We start from the raw sequence: 17,636 nt of genomic DNA on the forward strand, positions 1-17,636 counted from the left end.
ATCTTCTTCTGTTCTCTTTGCAGAATAGGAAGTCCCCACTGATTTTATGTGACCTCAGAAACTCACATACACACCATCATCAATGGCATTCCATACACAAACATACATGCACTCAGTGATCATAATCTTATCTATGAAGCTTCTGGGGTGAGGTCTAGGTCTCTGAAATTGTCTAAGCAAATTTGCTTTAAAAAAACAACTCAGATGCCTATGACCTATCCAAGATCTAAAGAACCCAAATCTCTGGAGGTGGGATCCAAGAATCTGCACCTTAGTGGGTTCTTCAAGTGAATCCAATAGAACTAGTCCATGCCAGTGCAGCTGGCTAGCCCAGAAATCAGAAAACACAAATACCTGTTCATTCTGGGGTAACCAAAGTCCCAGGAGATGCTTTGAGAAACCATTTGTCAAATTAGTTTAGAAGAGCTATACGCCATAACCACCAGCAGCCCCTCCTTTCAAGATTCGTATCAATGGTTCTGAGAAGTTCTGCAACAAAGAATCCCTTGTTTTTCTTAAAGTTGGTACTTCCCAAGCTTTCTTGACCCAAGGATCATTTTCCAAAGGACAACCATCCCAGAATCTCTGGCTCACACAATCCGCATCCCCCAGGCCATTTAAACTGCCCATTCAAACCCAGGAAAGGAAAGGAAGACCCAAACCTCTGCAACCTCATTTCCTCCAGGCACCACCCTGCACGCGCCCCTGGCTGCTAACATGCCGGCCTATTTTTCTGACTCAGAACTCACTACCATCCTTAGAGGTGGAGGCCTTTGTTCCCATTCTGGAGAAACGGAAACTGAGCCTCACAAAGTTAACTGCTGGCAGAAGCAATATTTCTCATTTTTAAGTGACCCCGGGCGGGTGTGTATCTGGGTTAAGGGAGTGTGAGCGAGACTGATTCACACGTGTCCCCCCTCCTCAGGGTCTATCTGATGAGCTTTGAGGCCCACAGAGGAGAGGGTCGAATTTCACCTCCCAAGGCCTGGCGCCCCGGGGGTGAGGTGGGGTGAGGTGGGGTGAGGTGGGGTGAGGTGAGGTGGGGTGAGGTGGGGTGGGGTGGGGTGGGGTGGGGTGGGGTGGGGTGGGGTGGGGTGGAGTGGGCTGAGGTGGGGCGAGGTGGGGCGAGGCGGGGCAGGGCGGGTGGAATGGCCGTCGTGACGCGCTCACCGAGAAGGCGGATCTGCGTGATGGCTCCGTGCAGGCCGAAGAGCATCCAGAGCGGCTGCGAGGAGTCCACGCACAGCTGCATGCCGGCGGCCGCCCCGTTGTGGCTGAGGTGCAGCTCACCGTCGGCGTTGACCACGAAGCCCAGGATGTCGCCGCTATGCAGGGGCCCGGGCACGCGACACACGGCCCAGAACTCCTTGCGGTCCACCAGGGCCTCGGGGCTGAAGGGCAGGTCCGCGGGCCGCAGCGTGCTGGGGTCGCACGTGGTGACGCCGAAGGAGAGCGCGCCCGGCCGCGCGCCGCCGCCGGAGCGCGTGACCTTGACGAAGATGGTCTCGGCCACGCGCACGGGCCGGCTGGTGAAGACGAGCGCGCGCTCGTCGCGCCCGTGCTCCAGGCGCGCCACCGTCTGCTCGTCCAGGATGCGGACGTGCGCGCCGCCGCGCAGCGCGTGGAAGCGCAGGTCGCCGTCGAGCTGCGCGGGCAGCGCGCGGCTGTGCTGCGAGTTGAGCGAGTTCTGCGGGATGGGGCAGCCGGCGGCGGGCAGGGCCTCGTCGACGTCCGCGCCCGGCACGTTGAGGTCGCACAGGCTCACGGAGAGGCGCGCCTCGTCGGCCTCGCGCCGCAGGGACGGCCGCCGCAGGGCTGTGAAGGAGCGCGGCCGCAGGCAGTCGGGCAGCACCAGCTCGCTGTCTGCGGCCAAGGAGGGGGGAGAGCCGGTCACGCGGGGCCCCCCCACCCCGCCTCCTTCCTCAGGTCGCGCTTACCGGACTTTCCACAGCATAGAAAATGCGTAGGGCAGGGGCCTCCCGGTGGCGCAAGGGGTTAAGCACCGCACTATGAAGCAATCTGCACCTCTGCAGCATGAGTTCAATCCCCGGCCTTGCCAGGGAGCTACCCACATGGCGCAGCAGACCTCTCCTGTCGCGCCCGCTGCTCCCCTCAGCAGTGTATTTCCTCAGTCTGCCTGTTCTGTTCCCCGCTCTGGCTCTGGTGAATCCTCTCACTCCCCAACCACCACACCTCTGGCCTGTGCCCCAGCTCTTGTATGCATAAATAAATAAAATCTTTAAAATAAAAATGTTTACGACATAAATTAGCGAGCAAAGTTGCAAAGTTATGCAGGACATCTGTTTGTTTAAGCAAGGGAATAGGCTGGAGGGAAAGACATCAGAATTGAAAATACGGTTGCTCTACAGCTTTGGGGGAGTTTAATTTAACTCCTGGGAGTTCATCATCCCCAGCAGCTAGCACAGCGCCAGCACTTAGGCCACAGTAAATATTTGTGGATGCACTTCCACTGGGATGTCAGAAGGAACCCCCCCTCACCAGAACCCCTTTCTGTGTAAATTGCCTCAGCCTTATCCTAACAATTACGTTTTGGGGTTATCGTTGCCACAGAAGGACACTGAGCTGAGATAAACTAAGTAAATTAATCCAAGATAACCTCTTGAAACTTGAACCCTCTCACTTTTTAATCATACAAGTAGTACAGGTGCATTTTGTAGAAAAGACAGTTCAGCTAAAGAAAAAAGAATCGTCTGTCAGCCCACCACCCAGAAAAAAAACCATTCATATTTGTATATATACCTGCCTGCCTTTTTTTCAGTGCATGTTGTTATTTTTAAAACACAAAAAGTCTTGCTATATAGACAGCAGTAGTTTTTAACCCTTTCTGAGTAACAAACCCCTTTGAACATGTTGTAACTCTCTCAGAAAAATGCACATTGTCCCTGAATTCTGTGGATAATTTCAGGGCATCTGTGAATTATACAGGCCATCCAACAACCACGGGTGCCAAGGGAAAGCCCTGCTATGCAGATATCCTTTTCAAAACTCGCATTTCTACTTACTATGTCCTGAACACCTTTCTGTGCCACTAACCATGTTTCTAACACCATATTGTTTAATGGCTGTGCTATGTCCTGCTTTATGGGGTTCTACAACTTACAATAAAAGTCATCACCATGCTCGATGAATTACCCCGTTTTGTCCTTAAAGACGCCCATGGAGGTGTTCCCATTGTACAGATAAAGCTCAATGATGTTATGAGTCAGCCATCAAGCAGCAGATCCAGGACTGAAACTGGCCCATTCACCTCCTGACACCACATTCTTCACATTCAGGCCTTCCCTGCTTCCTGAACCCCCTCTGCAGAAGTCAAAGTACCCAAATTTAGGTACTTTTCTCTGAGCCTCTCAGAGAACTCTGCTTTCTCTATAGGAAGTAAGGATGGCTAGGCTGCCCGCGTGTGAGGAGTGTGGGTGACTGGACTGGTAGGGGTAGCAGAGGCCAAAATTTCACTCCTGCTGAGTTCAGAGTATTGAAAGCCTCCCTATTGTTGTTCTTCTTCAGCCCTGCCCCCTTCCAGGAAGTGTTGTTTGGACCCAGGCAAGGAGAGGGTGCTGGATCCTCCCCCAAGTCTACTGTCTCACTGCAGAGTAGCCTCTTGGGGCCTGGCTGGTTGGGATTTCCCAGCATCGTGCTTGGCAAAGGAGGAGGGAGCCAACCGGAAAATGCGATTATTCCAGGGAATTGACTCTGTGATAGCAATGGTGCAAAGGCTGTGGGCTACAGAGAGGCAGAGGTGTGGAGGGCCCAGACAGGAGGGGGAGGCATGAGACAATAGTGGAAAGCTGGGGAGGACTCCACCCAGGGAACAGCCCCTTCTCCCCCACCCCTCAGGGATTCCAGGACGCAAAGGACTGGAGACAGAGGAGATGGGATGGTGACAGCAGAGTGAGGAGCAAACAAGTGACTCAGAGATGCCCTGCCAGGGCCTACGGAACAAGGCTGTCACAGGAGTCCGTACACCTGTGTACTCCCACGCGCCTATCCCCATCCCACTCAGGACACTCAGTCCTGGGCCTGTGGAGCCAGCCAGACCCTCATAACACATTTCTGAATGGAGCTAGATGTGACCTGCTCTGTTTTCTGTTCCTTCAGGAATCCTCTAGGTGACTATACCCACTACCAGATATTCGCTACCTCCCAGGAAACCTGTACCCTGTTGAGCTGCTCTCTCTTTAGAAGTGTTTCCTTCTCTCAAACCAAAATCTGCCTCCCTATCTTTAAACCACTACCTCTGGGGCTGCCTCTCAGCCCCACAGTGAAGACAACTCTCCTCAGGAAATAACTCACTCCCACATACCTCCCACGTTTTGGACAATGAACAGAACAGACTCAGTGCTCCCGATATGCTCTGGACCAGCTCAAGTTATGGTGTGGCCATCACCTCCCTTGATACGTACCAATACATCTAATAATGTGACCTAAGAAAATTGTAGGCATTTTAGTAACCAAAATCCATTGACAAGTAGACAAGATAGAAGCATCCCTAAATGCAAGAACTTAGAAATCATCAGCCTGAGTTCAAATCTTGGCTCTGCCATTTTCTGACTAATGACTTTGGAAAAATAGCTTCCCCTCTTAGGGCTTCCCTTTTAGAACAGTTACATCAGAATTAATAATCTGTATAAAATCTGCATTTTAACACACTCCCAGAAGGGATACTGTGAAGATGAAATGGAATAAGCTATAAAGAGCACCTAATAAAGTACCTGGCACATAAGAACCACTGGGTTAATACGAGCCATGGCGGGTGGCTCAGTGGAGAGTACATGGGCTCTGGGATGACATAGGCCTGGTTTCAACGTGTAATCCAGCACTTGACTGGTAGCCTGTGCGTCAGCAACACTCCTCCCTATCTCCATCTCTCACCTGAAGAACAGGGGTAATAATACCTGCCTAGGATCTTGCAGGGATCAAAGACAGGGTGGAAAGCACCTGGCTTCTAGGTACTTGCTAACTTCAGATATTAGTATTTGCTCAGGCTGAGTTTGTCAATAAAAGTCACGTGCACCTGCACTCAGACAATTCACTTTTTGTCCCTGAATGTAGGACTTTAACATCAGCCACAATAGGCACCTGAGACATAACAGTGACATCACTGACTACAGACCAGGAAGGAGAGGCTACAAAGTGGAGATCAGAGGAGAAAAGGAAAAGGAAGGAGAGTGAGAGGTAGAGAAGAGCAGGGGGTAGGAAGATGACCCTTTTGACTTTGTTCGAATGTGGCTAGAATTGGGAGAGAAGTAGAGGAGATGCTGGGAAACAGTTAAAAACAGAATCCCTGGGGCCAGTGCCCAGTCCAAGTACGTCTTTTCCTCCATCCCCTCCACCCCACAGGGTCAGGAGCAGCTGCAGGCTGCCAGCAAGCCCCAAAATAACCACCCCATCCATGGGCCCAGCTGCGCTGGGGCCCTGAAATAGATGAAACTCGAGATGGAGGAGCTGGTCAGAGCACCCTCTGCAGAGAGACAGCAAAGGTCACAGCCCAGTGAGCCGACGTCAAGTCAGTGGTTAGGGGAGGGTCCCAACCCTCGAACCCATGGGAGAACACCATGGGACTGTACCATGGGGAACAGCCTGGAAAAAGCCAATCAGACATCCCACAACCCCAATCAGTGGGGTGGCCCCATATCTGGAAGCAACAAGTTATGTAATCTCTGCCTGGGACCCGTGGTCACCCACTTTGGAGGTGTTTATGATGAGGGAGGAGCAGCACCAGGCGTGGGGAGAAGCCGCAGAAGTGGCCTCATCTCGTGTCCCCTCTTATAAGGAGGAATTCGTCAATCTCCAGCTCCTGCCTAATTCGGAGCCTAGTGGTGGCTCTGCAGACCTCCTGGGCCCGAGCAGAAACCACCAGACCCCAAAGAGACAAGGAGGTCCAGGCCAAGCGGTTTCTCCCCTCGGGGTGGTACTCAGGGTACCCATCGACTGTGTGCTCAGCCCGGGGGTGCCCTCGGGAGAATCAAAACTTGGAAGCATGAAAATATTTGAGTACAATTTCTTATAAGATTCTTAGCATCTGGGCCTCCCCGGTGGCGCAGCGGTTGAGCGTTGGGTTGCGAAGCTGCCCACAGCCTCTGCAGCGCCGGTTCGATCGCCGGCTGCTCCCCGGCCACCAGAGGAGGGTCCCGCATGGCGCGCAGACCTCTCCTGCCGCCCGCTGCTCCCCTCAGCAGTGTACTTCGGTCCTTCTGCCTGCTCTGCTCCCCACTCTGGCTCTGGTGAATTCTCTCACCCTCCCGCGCTTCTGACTGTACCCAGTGCTTGTATAAATAAATAAATAAATCTTTAAAAATAAATAAATAAAAGAACTACTTAAAAATAACAAATTTAAAAAAAAAAAAGATTCTTAGCGTCTCGGGTTAAACAGGACTTTAGAAAACAAGGAAATTCCTGTATCTCTGCCAAGTTCTCACCCAGCCTTAGCTGGAATGCCCCTGAGGACAAGGAGCTCAGCACCTACCCCCTAGCATTGACAACAACGCCTATTAGAAAAACTCCCCTTGCATAGGTCTGTATGTATCCTGCATCCATTCCTGGGCCCTCTCCTCTTCCTTAGGACAAATATCCCTTCTAGGGAAAGCGCTCCAGTTGAGGCTAAGGCCCCCTTTTTGTTTCAGAGTGAGTCAGAGAAGCCACCTTGGAAGAAACAAAATTTGACCTGCAGGATAAGAGAGTCTGAACTGATAGACGGAGCGAGAGGCATTGGGTCAGGACACTGTGTTAGCAAATGGCTGGAGAAGTCGGAGCAAGGCCAGGGAGGAGAAAGGAAGGGAGGGAAGGAGAGGGCCAGGCTGAGGGCACTGAGCCAACTCCCGGCCAGAGACCCCTTAAAGCCCCCCACACATTGCCAGCCAGCGCAGGGTTACCCAGGCACCAGTGCAGGGGGCCCGGGGGCAGGCGCAGGCCTCCTCTGCAGCAGGGCCGACCATCAGCCTGACTTGTTTGTTTAGATTCTCGCTTCTGGAGCACTGGATAATCTTTAACTAGGGGTCAGCCAGCAGCCGCCCAAACGGCTGGCGTGTATCTGTGGCCCCTGTTTGGAAGGTGCTGCCAGCCGTTTGCTGTCTCCATAAACATCCTCCTGGCAGCAGCATCTGGCACAGGGCAGGGGTAGGAGCTGGAAAGGCAGGTACATGACTTGGACCGGGGAGGGGTCTCTCCACCCCTCTGGACAGCGCCCTGAAATTCACACCCACATCCGCTCTTTCCATGTAAAGTCAATCATGGGAAAACTACAAGAAATACTCTTCCTGAGGTTCACGGAGGGAAATGCAAAATGTCCTGGGAGCACTTGGCGACACAAACTTAGATTTATAGACTCTTCAAGGCATAGGTTCTCAGAATCTTGTCGAGTGGTTCTCAACCCCTCTATTTTTAAGCAGTGGATTCCTTTGTGGAACAGAACCAAAAGGTCTGCTTGAGGCTGAAGGGGAGGATGAGGGCCCTACCTCCAGCCTTCCCTCTGCTTCTCTCAGTTGCTCAGAAAGGCCTCTGTGGAACCCCAGTGCTCAAGGAACCCAGCTGGTCTCCAGCTGGAGACCCATGCATCTTGTTCTGTGAAACCGTGTAGACTGCACGGGTAGACTTTCATTGAGACACAGGGACTTGGCTTAAAGGCTGCTTCTCCAATGAGAAAACTGGCTCGAGGGCTTACCTTTTTGGTAGCATTTTTAAATTAGGTAACCCTTTTTAACCTAAAAACAATAGCCCTTCCCATTTGTGTAAACACGTTGGCATAGCCACCAGCCCCGCACTCTGCGAGGGGAACGGCACAGGGATAATTATGTGCAAATAATAGACAAGGCGGCTGAGGCGCAGAGAAGCTGAGAGACTTGCCCATAGCCAGTGAGGGGCCATGTCAAATCCTGACTCAGTCAGGCCTCCTCCTTCTGAATGCAGGCTTTGATCCCAACAGTGCACAGCCCCAGCTCCCACCCTGCACAGACCCCCCACCCTGGGGTCCCCAGGTCTCTCCAAGATCCCCAGACTATTTCTCAGGCCAAAGAGACACAAGATAGAAACATGAAATTGCCATTTGTGGACATTACAAACAATCTAATGTTGGCAATTACATATGGGTCCATTTTATATATCAAGACATTCATTCTGCTAGGAAACTCACATACCGTGAGCAATAGAGCCGGACAAAGCTCTCAGGGCCTGCAGGGAACCACAAGGCAGACCAAGCAGCCCTCAGGGCTGAATCGGATTGTGGCACCCCACTGGGCTCTGCCCTGTGCTGATCCTGTGGGCCATGGTGGTCAGTCTGTGCCCAACATGTGCACTGGCCCCTGTGCGTTGAGCTCTCATAAGCACTGCTCTGGAAGACACAGAGGGCCACAGCCCCCACCCTTGGAGGGAATCCAGGCTTACTGGGAAGGCCAGATGGACTCATATTTAGAGAGGTTGGGAGTAAAGCAGTCCATGTGGGCTCCTGAGCTTAATCCCAGCCAACCACCAGCTGTGTGACCTAGGGCACGTTATCAGGCCTCTCTGAGCCTCTGATTCCTTATCTGCAAAAACAGTACAATAATAGCTCTCTTTACACTGTGGGCAAAGAGGATTGAAGAAGAGTGAGGTCCTTAAAGAACAAGACACTGGAGCAGACTGCCGGCACCACTTAGACCTCCACATGCTTCAGGTGCTGAGAACAGGCAGCTAGAAAAGGCTTCCCAAGAGAGCAAAGGATTTGCTGTTGGGTGCTGATAAAATCGGCAGAATTTGGACTGAGCAGAAACGAAGTAGCTGGAAGTCTCTGAGCAGAAGGAGCAGCAAGATTTTTTTAATCATGAAGAAATGAAAATTGTCAACGAGAAAGAGATCACCATCAGCATCCTCAGCTCTTTCGCCCATCCCAAGAGTTTAGCTTAGTGTCCTTAAACTAACACTTACCTTTCAGGCCTTGGCAGCCACAGCTGAGGGTAAATATTGGGTTAACCTGGGAAGCAGATGCCCCAGATGGCAGTGTGGTCCTTAGCTGCTAGGGCGGGGACGGGTGGGGGAGGGATGGTTCATACTCTGCTGTCGCTGGGGCAAATCCAGCATGGTGGGCGTGACCCAGGACTTTATCTCCAGAGAGGCCGCAGCCTCTTATTGCAGGCAGCCAGGCTGTTCTCCTGCCCTAAGAACTGGCCCAGCAGCAGCCTGATCCTCAAAAACCCGGTAGACAGCTGGGGTCTTTGACCAAGATGTGCATAGGTTGGGAACATGCAAGGCAAAGGAGCCTTTGGAACTGGCCAGCTAACACCTTCCTTGACTCAGTCACTACCATTTTGATTTGGCAATAAATCTCCTCACACGGACCTAATGCCAAGATCAGCACAGGAGATCTGAAATCCAGACCCAGTCTGGCTGCTGACCAGTTGGGAAATTTTATTCAGATCCCTCCTCATCTCTGAACCTTGCATTTCTCCATTGTCAACCACACTTGTTCTTACAGGAAAATGTGGCAGCACAGAAGCTGCCAGAAATTTTCTGTTCTCATGGTTTTCTCCCTTGTGATGGATACACATACCTACAGCAATTCATACCCCCTCTCCAGTCACCCACTGCTGCTCCACTTTACACCCTCCCCTCAAGGATCTGCTCCTGGGCTGGCTGCTAATTCTCTACCTCTGTCTATGCACACCTCTCCTGTCTGAACTAAACTGTTCCTCCTCAGCCAATCCATTCTTTCATCTCCCTTGGTTCCTAACTTGAAACTCACCTCCTACAGAAAGTCCTCCTGGATTGTCCCCCACCTATACCCCACAGTTGTGTTCCTCACCCACACTTAATTGCAGGATTGGTTTTAGGTTGTCTCAGAGAGGTTACATAGTCTGTCCCTCAAAGTAAACACTCTTCAAGGAAAGGAACTGAGTTTTCCATTGCTAAGCCCCCAGCCCCACCCCAGGTTAGTGCCTAGGCTGCCATGGATACATAGGGGTATTCAGGAGTACCCTGTGAGTAAGTCTTGGCTCAACAGCTTTCTTCCAGGATCCATAGCTGTTCTTCCTGAGCCAACATTTCTGAGAGGAGCAGGGAAACCTTGAAAAACTGGGATAGGAGCTTATCTCTCCAAGTATTAATCACCCCATAAAACTTGTGTTTATTTAGTTGCTGGCAGAGCCTTCTTCCTGGAGGTAGGAAGCTGTTATTCTTAGAGATACCAGCTCATGCTTGGGCCAGGGAGCCTCAAGGGAAGAGGGTGATCTGCTGAACTCCAGCATGAGGAGGAGCCTGGAAGGCCCCAAGCAGGCCCACTAAGCTGTGACATGGGCACCAGGAGGTCTGGGTTATGGTTAGAGCAATGAGGACCAGGGCCAGGGAACCTGCTGGAGGCGTTCATCAGGGAGGGACACCAGGCCCTGTCTCCAGTCTGTCTGGGAAAACGGCCCACCTGTCCATGACCTGACTTGTGAACCTCCCATGTGCCAGGTAGCCCCGGATGTCTCTGATCTGAAAAGCAGATTTAAGCCAAGTGGGGTTTGGAAGACTTTGGTCATAAGTTCCAGACAGAGGCAGGAGGGGATAGGGAAGATCTGGCAGAATATCTCTGGAGATGAGACGCTAGTTTGGGAGAAATCATCCCAGGAAAGACAGGCCTATCCGCAGAGTCACCAAGGCAGAGTGACTTCCTCAGAGAGGAGAGAAACTCAAAGGCAGCAGCTAAGGAGGAACACCAGGGAAAGTCAGAGGAACTCCCCCCCTCCCCAGTGCTTTCTCTCCCCTTTCACCTTCATCCCTGCAAAAACATGAGTGTGGGGTTGGACTTGGGAGACAGGGGTGGTCAGGGGCTTACTAGGGACTGCAGCTGGCTCTGCCACTCACCTGCTACACCTCCTGGCCAGTGATTCAACTACTCTGAGCCTACTCTCCCATCCACAGGCCCAGGAGTCTGCCTCCCAGGGTTGCTGTGGGAACAGTGATAACAAAGCACGTGCACATAGCAAGTGCTCTATAAACTAGTTTTGCCACCTAATGTTAACTACTTCCTGGGTGGGGTCCTCAAGGCTGCCGTGTGTGATGGTGCAGGGTGTGAACTGCTCAAAGCCACAACCTCAGGGGCCTCGGAGACAGAACTCTCACCCACGCGCCACTGGCCGCAGCTGTGGGTCAGGCAAAGGGGGTGATCTGCTGGCCACACTCAGGCTCCAAGAATCGCCCACTCAGCCCGGGGCTGCTCTGGGGGTGGGGAGACCCCCATGCCTGATGGTGGCGAGCAGCATCTGAGCACAGCAGTTGGAGGTGGGCCCTGCACCTAAGGGACCAGAAGGAGTGGCCACTCACCAAGCAGCTGCACGCCCCGCGTGAGGCCGTAGACATCCACCAGGGCCCAGAGCGGGTCTGCCGTGCGGACCCCATTGAAGAAGAGCATGGCGGCCGAGTCGTTGATGCGGTAGAACACACGGCCCTTCTTGTCCACCCAGAAGGCGATGATGTTGCCCTCATTGGCAAACTCCTCGGGCAGCGCCTTGGCCCAGAAGCCGCTCTGGGACACTAAGTCGGGGCAGGCGTACTTGGGCAGCGAGTCGGGGTGGATGCGGGACGGGTCCTTGCTCGTGAAGCCCAGGCGCAGCGCCCCGCTCCAGCAGCACTGCTTCTTGGTGATCTGGCGGCAGGGGGTTGACCTCAGCCCCCCAGCCCCCCAGCCCCCCCCCATCAGTGAGCCCCAGGGGAAGCGTGTGCCCCTCTCTGCAGATCACCCTCAGGCAGACGCCCTGGGGAGACCCACCGCCTGGCAGCCTCGCTCAGGCTGTTCCCTCCCCCGCGGCCTCGCCCAAGTCAAAGTCGGGTGAGAGGGAACTCCCCGCCTCCCCTCCTCCATCACACAGGGACGCTCGAGAAGGCAGCGAGGAAGATGGAGATAAAGAGGCGGGACAAGGAAGACCAGACGTGGCCACAGAGAGAAAAGAGAAGGGACAGCGTGTGGGAATGGCCGGGGTCGGGGTGGGGGGAAGCTCCGAGGCCCAGGGGTGCCGTGACCGGGGCTGAGAGGAGGGCCCACCTTCAACCTGACTTGCTCATAGATGAGAACCGGCCGGTTACTGAAGGTGATGGCGTTGCAGAAGCTGGCCTGCCTCTTGACGGCCTTATGGCTGAGGTCCATGAGGATCTGGGAGCCCTTGGTGTGCGGGTGGAAGAGCAGAGGAGCGGCCGGGAGGCCCCCGCCCGACAGCACCGGCGGACAGTGCTTCTGCTTGTGGTGGCATCGGTGAGAGGGCACAGGGAAGGGGCCGCCGATGGAGTCTGGAAAGGAACAAGCCATCGTGTCAGGGAACTTGACGGTCCAAGAGCAAAACCAAAAAGGGCAGCGGGCCGGGCAGAAGCAGAGGTTGCCCGTAGCTCCACCGTCCCCCCACCCACCACCACTGCCACCTTCTGCCACCGTCCCTCTCCCGCTGCCATGCACAGCTGTTTCCCACCGCGCCATACACCACCATAGGACCCGCCACTGTCTTCACGCCACTCACCCATCTCCCCCCATCACCACCACTGACCGCCACCTACTGCTCCTCATGTCTACAGCTGCCATCGTGATAAAGTGCCACTTACCACCAAGTCCACCCCCATTCACGGTCACTCACGACCACCATTATTTATTTTATTAAACAAATTTTCATTATGGAGCTGGTTAATATCAAGCCCTGTCCCAAGCCCTGGAGAGAGAAGCATGAAGCGCATGGGGATCCTGTCCTTAAGAAGCCATCAGTCCAGGAGGAGACTGAGACAAAGACAGAAATCGGGATACAAATGGCAGGCAGTGTAAGGACAGGTCACTTCTCAGAAGGCCTCGAGGAGGAGACGGCGCTGGAGCTCAGCTGACGAGGCTGGTCTGCAGCAGTCACGTGACTGAGGCTCTGCCTAGAGACCAGCAAGGTGAGGGGCTGGGAGTCAGCCTCCGCAGGTCACCCCAGGACCAGCCATCCTCTCCTCCTGCAGGGCCCTCCTTGCGCCCCACACTGCCTTCCTGCTTCACACTCCCGGGAGCTGCAGCACCTTGGACACAGGAGCCTTTCTAGCAGAACTCAGGCCCACCTCAAGAACCTCTGACCAGGGAGGCAGGACACCCTTTTCCACAGACGGTTCTAACCACACCCAAAAATGGCACAGGGTTTGGGCCAGCAGAAGGTGCTTACAAACACGTGAGGCTGGCGTCCAGGAGACAGAGAAGAGAGGAAGGAACGCGGGACAAGTGCCAGGTGGCTTGAGTCTGTCCCTAATCAGACTTGTGGCCCTGAGGAAGTCACCACCCTCCCTGGCACATGGAGACCCCTGCCCTGTGACTCTGAGGCATCCCGCAGCAGCACCCAGCAGTAATGCACAGCCTGGGTGGCTGGGAGCAAGGGAGGGAAGGGTGGTTTCATTTCTTCCCCAAGATCTGTGTCCCATCCGTCAGGAAGGGCAGCCCCTGCCTATCCCTTTATCCCGAGGGAAGAGGGATGTGGGGGAGGGGAAATATGGGAGTGGGGAAGTAAAAAGTCATAAAATGTGGCAGAGGCCTTCTCAGATGTTTCAAATTTGGTCTCTCCAAGACATGAATTTAATACAGAAAGTTCCATCAGCATCAGGCCTGCCCAGAGGCCTCCCAGTCCCTCAACAGGGAGAAGGGGCTTCCAAAAATGGGCGAGAGGAGAAAGAGAAACATCAAGGCAGCCAGAGGCCTAGACGTCCGCCCAGGCCGTGTTTGCATTCGTTTGCATCTTTGCTTCCTCTTTCCCACCGGCCCCACACCAGAGTCCACAGCCCAGCATCAGCCAGACCCCTGCACACTGGCCTCCAGGCCTCTCTAGAGCAGCTTCCTGCATGCCAGGACCCGAAGGTGGCAGTGACACGGGGAACCCTTACCTTGTTCTCACTGAGGAGATAAGACTAGACTTGTGGACCAAGCTCAAAGGGCCCTGAAAGCCACTAGGCCCCGAAGCTGGAATTGCTCAGAGGCCACCCAGCCAGTCTGAGGCACTACTGGGGAGGTCATTCCAGAGAAGGGACTGTTGGGGTGAAGGGTGGAGGTGGCAATGCCTGCAGGTGGCCGTGCCTGTTGGGCTCAGCCTGAGACATAGTTTGACTCTTGGCTTCCAGATATATCCAGGTGAAAAGTGACGTTACGCATTGTAGGTATATATACAAACGTTGAATTTAAAGCATAAAGGAAGAAAACAGCTGCTGAGCGAATGGGTGGTAGAGGTGGCACATCTGTGCAATGGCACACTCCTCCGCAGTAAAAAGGAATGAGCCACTGGCAGGACCAGAAACATGGATAAATTTCAAAATCAGGAGGCTGAGTAAAACAAACCAGTTTTGTATTTTTTTTTTTTTAACTGTACACAATCCACAAGCCTTGGAGCGACAGCAGGGCCTTCCTTACCGAACCCTTCTTCGTCCCCCACCTTGTTCCCTCCGTATCAATCCGAGGAGACACAAAAAAGCTAGAGTGATATCAAGCAGATTGGTGGCAGCCTGGGGGTGGCAGGGGAGAGGGAGGGCTGCCAAGAGGCACAAGGAACATCTGGGGTGTGCTTGCCATCTGACTGTGGTGATGGGTTTGGATGTAAGCATCTGTCCCCATCCAATTGTAAATTTTAACATATGTGGTTTCCTACATGTCAGTTATATCTCAATAAAGCCGTTTTTAAAGATCTGCTGAGCCCAGCCGCTGAGGTTAGATCAGAACTTCTCCAATGCCCCACCCCAAGGTGGGGGGTCGGGGGGAGTCTCTGCTCAGAATCCTTGGACCAACTGCAGGGCCTCACCTTTCAAAACACTTCCTCTCCGCCCCACTCATGCCAGGTGGGTTCCTCTGGCCTGGGTGAAGGCCTAAACATTCATTCGCATTAAACACATGCTCTTCACATGTGGACCACACGCCCCAATAGTAAGAGCAGCCATTTGTCAACACCCGGCCCCAAAATGCAGTTTTACAGAAACTTCCCAGTTTCACCCTCCTAGTAAATGGAGCAGGTAGGGAGGAACATTGTCAGTCTATTTTACTGATGGCAAATCTGAGCCTCAGAGACAAGAAATGGCTTGCCTGAGGTCACACAGCTGGCAGGAAGAACTCCAGGAGCAAATGCAGGTAATCTGACTGCAGGGCCAGTGTCTTCGCCATGAGCATTAATAGCCAAGAAAGCGTGGACTTGGTGCACGGTTGGTAAACTTTTTTAATGCACTTGAAAATGTGGTCATAACTGACATCATGAAAAAAATGTTCATCCACGTAAAATCACCTCGCAGGGGACATCTGACACCCTGCTGTGTTCCCTCCACGACGCACGTGTGTCTGCCCCCAAGACACAGAAACACAACCCCTGTTCTCACACATGGCCCTCACACGTGGCTGGTAGGATGCCGATGAGTGGTGCAAACAGTGCGGAAATGGTTTGGCAGTTTCTTATAAAGTCGAACGCTTCCCAAACCAGCAATCACACTCAGGGGCACTTACCCAAGAGAAATGAAAACATATTCACACAATGATCTGAACACAAAAGTGCAGCAGTTTCATTCATCATCACAAGCACCAGAAACAACTCAAGTCCTTCAACTAGTGAATGAACAAGTGCAACGTGTGTGCGGCGGATGCTGCTCTGCGGCAGAAATGAGCAGAACAAGACCCAACAAGGAGAACCCTCAAAAGCAGGCTCAAAGGAGCCAGACTCCCAAGGCCACATGCGGCACGATTCCATTTATATGACGTTCTGGAAAAGGCAAACCTACAGAGCAGGACATGGCGGTGGACATCAGGGCTTGGGACAGAGCTGCGAGCACACAGGCATGCAGACCCACACGAGGTTCCTGTGGTGACAGACATGTCCTGTATCTTCACTGTGGCGGTGGTCACACAACTTACACACTTGTCAAACTCACCAAACCTCACACTTACAAAGGATGACTTTTACTGTGTATGAATTATACCTCAAAGCAACAAGAAGCCAGATCTTCACTAAGTTCGAGGAAAGGGGAGTCTGAGGTCCTGACCACAGCACCAGACACCCCACCCCAGGAAGTGCCTAGGATCTGGGCCCCCTCACGGGCCACAGCTGGTCAAGCCTGTCGCTCTAAGTTCCTCCCACATCTGTGGATGGGGGTGCAGTTCCCTGCCCTCTCCAGCCCCGCACCTGCCTTCTCCTTCCCCTGCTCAGCATCTAACAGCAGAGCCCATATTCCCCACCCGCTGAGGATGGCTGCACAGTGAGGCAGTTGTGTGCAGAGCCCAGCTCCACCTCTCACAGTTACAGGACCCCCAGGCAAGTCATTGCCTCTCAGAGCCTCCATTTCCTTATCTACAGTATGGGACTAACTGGTACCATATTGGTGCACAGCTACTTCTAAAATCAGTGGCTTAAAACAGCAAACATTCATAATATCCCAGTTGCTGTGAGTCAGGAATGTTGACTCAGTTTAGCTAGGTGCCACTAGCTCAGTGTCTTTTGTGAGGTTGCAGTCAAACTGTTGGCTGGGGGCATGTCTTATCTGAAGGCTTGCCTGGAGAGGGATCCATGTCCAAGCTTACTCACTTGCTATCAGCAGTCCTTGGTCCCTTGCCACAGGGGGTGTCTACCTCAGACATGGCAGCTGACTTCCCCCAGAGACAGTGACCCTTGGCGGTGGCCAAAGTCTTTTTAAAACCCAGTCTGGGGAGTGGAACCTCATTATTTCAGCTCAACTGAAATGTTAGGAGCTAGTTGCTAAGTCTGCTGTGCACTTAAAGGGAGGGGATCATGCAAGGATATGAGTACCCCGAGGTCCTGCTGGATGGGGGGATGATTCGGGTCAGCTTAGAGGCTGCTTCCTACAGACCCCTACTTTGTGGGGATTGGGAGGGGAGATGAGGTTGTAATGTTCTGCAAGGCATCTGGCACAGTATTTAATACACAAGGAAGAATTGAGACTCGTGTAGGCAAGTTGAAGTTTCTTGAACAGGCTGTCGTTAGGCATGCAGTGTGAGATCTTGGTGCTGGGCAGTAAAGGAAGCTACTCCTTAAGTCCCCACTAATTTCTCCACAGGACACCAGGAAGGGCAAGGTCCAAAGCGGGTGTCCTCTGGACACTTGGCAATGGATGAATAGACTGAAGAAGTGATCAGTGACAATTAATTCAACAAGTCTTCTTGAACACCTGCTACATGCTCTAAGCCAGGCACAGGGAAGCAGCAGTCCAAAAGGCCATGGTCTCTGTTATTAGGAGGCTCACAGTCCATTGGGGGAATAGAACAAATGACTCTGCAACTTTTCTGAGACAGTAAATTGCATTCTGGAATATAAAATATGATCTGAGTGACTCAGGATGGCACAGAACAAAACCAGTGTGGGCTTGGAAATCCTGGGTCAGTACATCGCATACAGTGGATGCTTCAGGGCATTTGGACTTAATTCTGTGGACTTAAGTTTCTATTCTAACTCCAAATAGAGAAAGGCTGTTTGGGTTCTGGGTGCTATGTTAAGGGTGTTGGAGACCCCGGAGTTCCATAGCAGGGTCCCTAACTCGGTTTGAGGTTCAGAGAGCCATCGAGGAAAAAGAAGGCTTTAAAATCAAGGTCTGAAGGATGAGTGAGAGAATGGCAGACATAGAGGTGAGGAAGAGGAAGGAATGGTTCCCAGCAGAGAAGTGGGCTTGGGGCATGCCTGGAGGGAGCA

At 53.0% G+C, this 17,636-nt stretch overlaps 1 protein-coding gene across 1 annotated transcript in view; it reads right to left on the bottom strand.

The window, feature by feature from the left end:
• The window catches only part of NEURL1 (neuralized E3 ubiquitin protein ligase 1), a 58,231-nt gene that overhangs the window by 4,990 nt on the left and 35,605 nt on the right, over positions 1–17,636 (bottom strand). The window contains exons 2-4 of the mRNA XM_037496443.2: positions 12,011–12,252; positions 11,293–11,614; positions 1,171–1,863 (exon numbers count right to left, since the gene is read on the bottom strand). Of these exons, the coding sequence (XP_037352340.1) occupies positions 1,171–1,863; positions 11,293–11,614; positions 12,011–12,252 (1,257 nt within the window). The remainder of the gene's footprint in view (positions 1–1,170; positions 1,864–11,292; positions 11,615–12,010; positions 12,253–17,636) is intronic.

Source organism: Talpa occidentalis, unplaced genomic scaffold (genome assembly GCF_014898055.3).
Source record: "Talpa occidentalis isolate TD23 unplaced genomic scaffold, MPIMG_talOcc4v2.1 talOcc4.8, whole genome shotgun sequence".
Classification (NCBI taxonomy): domain Eukaryota; kingdom Metazoa; phylum Chordata; class Mammalia; order Eulipotyphla; family Talpidae; genus Talpa; species Talpa occidentalis.